The 6,000-nt window shown below is 34.2% G+C and overlaps 1 protein-coding gene across 2 annotated transcripts in view; it reads right to left on the bottom strand.

The window, feature by feature from the left end:
- Positions 1 to 726: 726 nt before the first annotated feature.
- The window catches only part of LOC126847734 (nephrin-like), a 333,468-nt gene continuing 328,194 nt past the window's right edge, over positions 727 to 6,000 (bottom strand). Inside the window, exons 11-14 of one of the 2 annotated variants that reach the window (XM_050588115.1) lie at positions 4,851 to 5,207; positions 4,215 to 4,520; positions 3,893 to 4,065; positions 727 to 3,434 (exon numbers count right to left, since the gene is read on the bottom strand). In XM_050588115.1, coding sequence (XP_050444072.1) covers positions 3,270 to 3,434; positions 3,893 to 4,065; positions 4,215 to 4,520; positions 4,851 to 5,207 — 1,001 coding nt within the window. In that variant the 3' untranslated portion in view covers positions 727 to 3,269. The remainder of the gene's footprint in view (positions 3,435 to 3,892; positions 4,066 to 4,214; positions 4,521 to 4,850; positions 5,208 to 6,000) is intronic. The other variant, XM_050588116.1, reaches the window with a different exon arrangement.

Raw genomic sequence — 6,000 nt, 5'->3', positions numbered from 1 at the left:
GTACAACTAATAATTCTATTAATAAATTAAATACATTTGTAACACAATAGTTTTGAGGAAAAAAAACATAAAACTTTAGTAAGCAGAATACTTCATTAATAACAATAATCATTATTTTTTTAATTTAAATCAAGTAAAAGATTTTTTTTTAAAAATTTACATTATTTTTCTATCAAGGTGGATGTTCTGATTTGTTAAACATTTTAGATATTTTAACATTTGATTAATGCCGCTGAAACTTTGAAGGGATTTTGCAGTAGGAAAATTGCAAGATTTTATTATTTTAATTACAAAACACAGTGTGTTTCTCATAAGACATACTTCAATAATAATAATTTGTCTGTAGTTCAACAGAAAAAACATTTCTAAATAAATAAATATTTAGTTGGGGGTAATAGGTTTACTCTGAGATTCGATTCAGTGTAGACAGTATGTGTTCTGTCAAAAATTTAAATCTTAAAAATTCCTTGACAAATAAAATAAATTTTATTAGTTAAATGTTAAAAAAAAACGACCGATGAAGAGAATTCCGTCACATTTATTTGAGTAAAACAATTTTGTAACGTCTAAATTTAATTACATTTTTTACACTTATAGTTATATAGTAGATTATACGTATAATAAGAAAAGTACGACTATAGATATAGTTTTATTAATAATATTAGTTTTTCTTTCTTTTAAATTTGTAAACGAATAAAAATTTGATCGATAATTATATAATTTATAATAATAACTATTATTATAATATTATGTATTTAACGCTAATATATATGAATTTAATTAATTTTAATATATTCATAATATCATAGATAGGTGGGTATAGGTACCGAATACAATAATACAATTTTACAACGAAATACAGTACAAAGTAAAAAAAAAATAACCTTATAAGTATATCTAATAATAAATATTAATAATTTACAATAATAAATATAATCATGACAGTTGGTAGTAGTTGGTTGGTGCGATTGGGGTTTTTTTTTTGTAAATTCGACCGAACATAACAATGTAAATGGCGAGCCCTGTGTTGTTTTGAAAATCTATAATTGATTTAAAATGTAGATTTTTTTTTTATGAAACAACACGAGGCAAGCAACTTTATGGTCGAAAGAAGTACACGGTTGGTAATTGTTAGTTGTTAGTTTCATCCAAATCGGCATAGTTTTTTTGTGCGTTTTGTAATAACAAATAAAAAAAAATACATTTTGCCTGCCATCATCTGTGTGTCGTCATTATCGAATACAAACAAAAACAAACAGGTATAAACAATAATCTTAAGATAAAATCTAAAGTGCAAGGCGAGCAAATCGATGTGCAGAAATATTCGTAAAATTGTAGTTTTTTTGAAGTTTAAAAATAAAACAAATAAGACATTTACAGTGTTGATATGTTGGCAACAGTGTCGTCGCAGTTTTAACCGATTTCTGTCCTGATAATAGTGTGGAAACTAACGTCGATATGAACGTAACCAACAGGTGAATCAATGTAACACTTTACCGTTGGAGAACTCATTTGTAGATGAAAAAAAATGTGGTGCCAAAATGTTGTGCAAGGGAAGGTTATAGTTATTATTATATCTGTCCGTTCTGAGAATGCAAAATTATGAAATTATCAACGCCAATAAAATAATGTGCTATTTTCTAACAAACTAATTTATCGAAATCGACCTGAACTACGACTTTGGCCAACCACGATATTAACTAGATTTGATAATTTTTAATGCAACTAATCTAATAGCGAGTGTACGCTGTATTTTTTGATCTAAACAAAATATGTTTACGAAACTTAACACTTACGAATTACGCCAATAGTTAATCAATTATTATTACTACTACTACTATTAATAATAATAATATGTAATAAAATATTAAAACGTTTTGAAACAAATAAAAGATTCACTAGAAACAGGTATAACACTCGTGGGTATTCAATAATAGTTATTATAAATAATTAAAATGCCCACCTACTTTATACATTACAGTATATCTTATCGGTTGTTGTTAATTTTTGTGTAAACATAAAACTTAATAATTATATAGTACATTTTACATAGTAAATATACAATATTATAAATATTCAAAACTTATTTCATAGTATTTCTAAAGTTTTGGATATTACTACTGCAGGTAACTGTAGTGTGGCTGTCAACACCGACAACCAAAAATAATCAAATAAATCTCTGTAAAAAAAAAACGTATAAACAATAAAAATCGAACACTTTGAATGAATTGTAATAATAATAATGATGATATTTACAAATTTGTTTCTGCCGGCTTGGTCCGACGACATATTATATTTTATTTTAAATACATAATATTATTACATACAATAACAAAAACGGTTAATTAGCTGTCGATTTAATCATCAGAAACCATGTAATATATTACTTTTAAACAAAAAAAATCATTTTTTTTTATATTACATTAAAAACGCTTAACGATAATTTATAATAATAGTAATTATTACTATCGGGGAGGGATCAAAGCCCGTCAATTGAATTTAAAAATTTAGTCTCAAATTATTTTCACTTATGTGCAATATGTATATAAATCATTTAGGTACTATTTGTTTAGTTCATTTTGACGCCAGCACAAACACAGGTTGTCCGGAAAATCAGATGTGGGGATATGAATGTACTTATAATATGTTTTTATTCGATATGCTACTGGATATGTCGTGTAAAGTGTAAAATATATTTTAGACAAAAAAAAATAGGTAATGACATGGTCTGGATTTTCATAGAACGTTTCGACGAACGGGGAATAAAAAGTCTGTGAGTTTCTACATCCCAAACGAGATTCACTTGTAAAACGATTTTGCAATCCATCAAACGGCTAGAGCGCATCATTTCAAAGATGATAATAGTTGATATTGTACTAGTCGGGTAGAGAAAAGCGGATATGGTATGACTCTTTGAATACATTAGTACAATAAACGAAAGAAAAAAAAATAGGAAAAATGTACAATGCGTATGAAAGGATTGTGATAATATTACACAAACAACGCGTACCCGCGTGGACAAAAATGCGCTAGTAGTCTGATGTGGGAAAAATTGTCATTAATCGAATAAAATTATGGGAATTCGTTATGAACACTATACACGGACAACACAGTTGATATCGTCGATAAACGAGTTATGGTCATGTTTAGGTTCATATTTTTTCGATCCGGTTTCGGTTTTTTGTATGCCACTAAATGTACGTATACAAAACGAAACACGAACAGACGATATTTTTGTGTTGTCGTGCGGTCGCAGTTGGGTATTTCTTTTAAACGCAGCTTTCTTGTTGGCTGGACATCAACGGAGTCCTGACCGTCACGATCTCCCTGTGGTGATACTTTGGTAACCGCGTGGTTACCGACGTGGTCGCCATGTTGTGCTGCTCCGGTCGATAACCGACGTTGCTGTAACCGGATGGCGTGGGAGCTGCAGCCTGTAAATAGTAGAAATCACTTTAGTACACATTAGTCATTAATATTCTGATCAATACTCTATTTTGTTATAACTCCAACCCACAAAACCCACATTTTTACAGGGCGATGGAGAACAAATACCAGTGTTAAGAAAGAACTCGTTCCAATGAGAACGGATTCCTGAAATTGCTTCATTTTGAATTAACGTAACGAGGAACACGAAATCAGATTAATAATGGTATGTAGCCAAGATATAAGTGACTCCAAAGTTTGATAATTAACAAACGAAACCACTCTTCAGAATTTAGGTAAGACCATGAGATAGGAAATCATTGATGTGTAAAAGAGAAGGAACAAATGTAAAGAATTAAATAAAACAATACTAATTCCTGTTTCAATATTTTAGGTGTAGGTATTACAATTTGTATAACGAGTAAGTTTTATTAGAGTTTGCCCAGTTAACATTTTCATATCTTACCCGTCGAAGTGTGTTCATAGAATGACGAGATGAGATGCCATCTATTTGATCCACGGGGTAACCAGCTCGTTCGTCGTCTGATGTTTCGTTCTCAAGCGCTTCAACGTCGATGTCCACGTTCGAATCCATTTGCTGTTGCACTGGGTGGTATCCGATGTTGTTCCGGTTAGAATCTACACAATACAATGTTAATATATTACAACCAAGTAAATTCTATTGACAAAATACTACGGACGTAGTACCGCGTGGGAGTATAATTTAGATTTACAAAGACAAGCTAAATGACTCGGAATATGTGGAATAAAATTTTGGCCAATCTCACTTTTGATTTTGGTGGGTGGAATTATATCTGGATTTTTGTCCGAGTCCAACGCTGCGGCATTGTTTCCATCGACTTTTTGTTTGCCAACAGCAATAGCTGCAGATCCGCCACCGGTGCCCACTATACAACCGTTATCGCCACATAACTCTTGGCGTCGACGGATCCTATCCCGGTGTGACCGCATGCGTAAAGCACACATGACGACCGCCGCAATCGCAGCCGCCACGATGGTGATACCAACGAGTGTGGCGACAATTGGAGTCAGCCGTAAACGGTTGCCTGCACCCACGCCGGCCACGGAAGAACCTGTTAAAAAGATAGACATGACAATCGGTAATCAACAACCCAATGCTTGTGGATTAAACATATATCACAAAGTAGTTAGCCTCTGCGTAGATTACTTGCCACCTTGTGCACGCACGAGTTGACATCAACCATCTCATTCTACACAAAACACCGTCGCTTAAGAACTTCAACCGATTCTCTCTAGGATCTACTAAAATGCTCCACTATTTATCTTATAATCTAATTCTTTCCTATCTCTCTCCAGTCTCATATGACTTACAGCCTACACACTCATGACTTTGGATCTCTGATGCAATTCATGGCGTAGACACACCGGATATGAGCTCTTACCGGAAGTGGTCTGCTTGTCGGCAGCGTTTAGGGTGTAAGCAGTCAGCCAAGTGCGTTCGCTGGTTCCTCGCGAGTTGTGCGCGTAGACGGCCAGCCGAAGTCCGGCCGCGGGGGTCAGTTGTCGGATGATGAATTCGGGTTCGTCGGCCGACATGTTGAACAACAAGGGTGGCATAGGTCCGTCGGCAGCTACGGTCGGTCCATCGCCGACCACCGCTGCCAGGTCGTTGCCGGCATCGTAAGCTTCCAAAGTGAATTTTTGTGTCACTCCCCCGTCAAATCCTTGTGCGCACCACACCCTCATTGAAAAAGGAGTGCGTTCGCTGGTCGTGCAGTTAAATGGCGGATCCGGTTTTACTGTGGAAACGGACAATGACGTGATAAAACAAAAATAATCTAAGTGTAATTATTTCACAATAGCAAACCCTCTTTAATTAGGGGAATAGTGAAGGGTTGACCAACACATTTTATCAGGTTAGCTTCGACAAAATCTGATACGCTGAATAACACTTTTTGAATGTTTCGACCCTGATAGCAGCGGGAAATGGGCAAGCTAAAGGAATGTTCCTGTTATCTTGCCGGCATGAAATAGGAAGCTAACACGACTACACTACGTTTGCCGAATGCCCTGTAATGTATTCATGGATGGATATTGGGCATGTGCTGGGAAGCTTATTGACTTCTAATTAGATGCCGAAAACAAGAAGTTCTCATTGGTTTCCTAACTTTCAGGTGCTATTAAAGAATTGCATTGTTTTGCAAGTTTGCAAGTAGAGTAAGAAGTTATTCACAGACGATATGGATACTCCATATGTTATATGATCAGTGAACGGAGCAGCCATCGAGGGATTGCTGATAAGCGGAAAACACTAGATGAAAGTCGATTAATTCAATTCAAGGTTGTGGACTCTACGAGATTTTAGAATGATAGGATGCGTTTATTTATAACCGAGAGTAAAGTTAGAAAAACATATCCTCATATCAGGTTATTGGTTAACGATTGAAATTCGGTGAAAACTTGTAGAAGCATAATTGCGTGAGAAAAAATTAGGAACTATGAAATGTATTGGAAAGTTAAAAACAATTTATAAACTAAGAGTATAGAATTAATCAGCAATACAATTAGCTATCGAAGTTAAGTAGGATAGAA

The sequence above is a fragment of the Adelges cooleyi genome, unplaced genomic scaffold (assembly GCF_023614345.1).
Source record: "Adelges cooleyi isolate 19-005CV unplaced genomic scaffold, UGA_ACOO_1.1 ACOO_flye_CR_arks_rails_tigmint_CR_PRNA_118, whole genome shotgun sequence".
Classification (NCBI taxonomy): domain Eukaryota; kingdom Metazoa; phylum Arthropoda; class Insecta; order Hemiptera; family Adelgidae; genus Adelges; species Adelges cooleyi.
The sequence above is the reverse complement of the archived record's forward strand: the minus strand, read 5'-3'. Positions and strand labels throughout refer to the sequence as shown.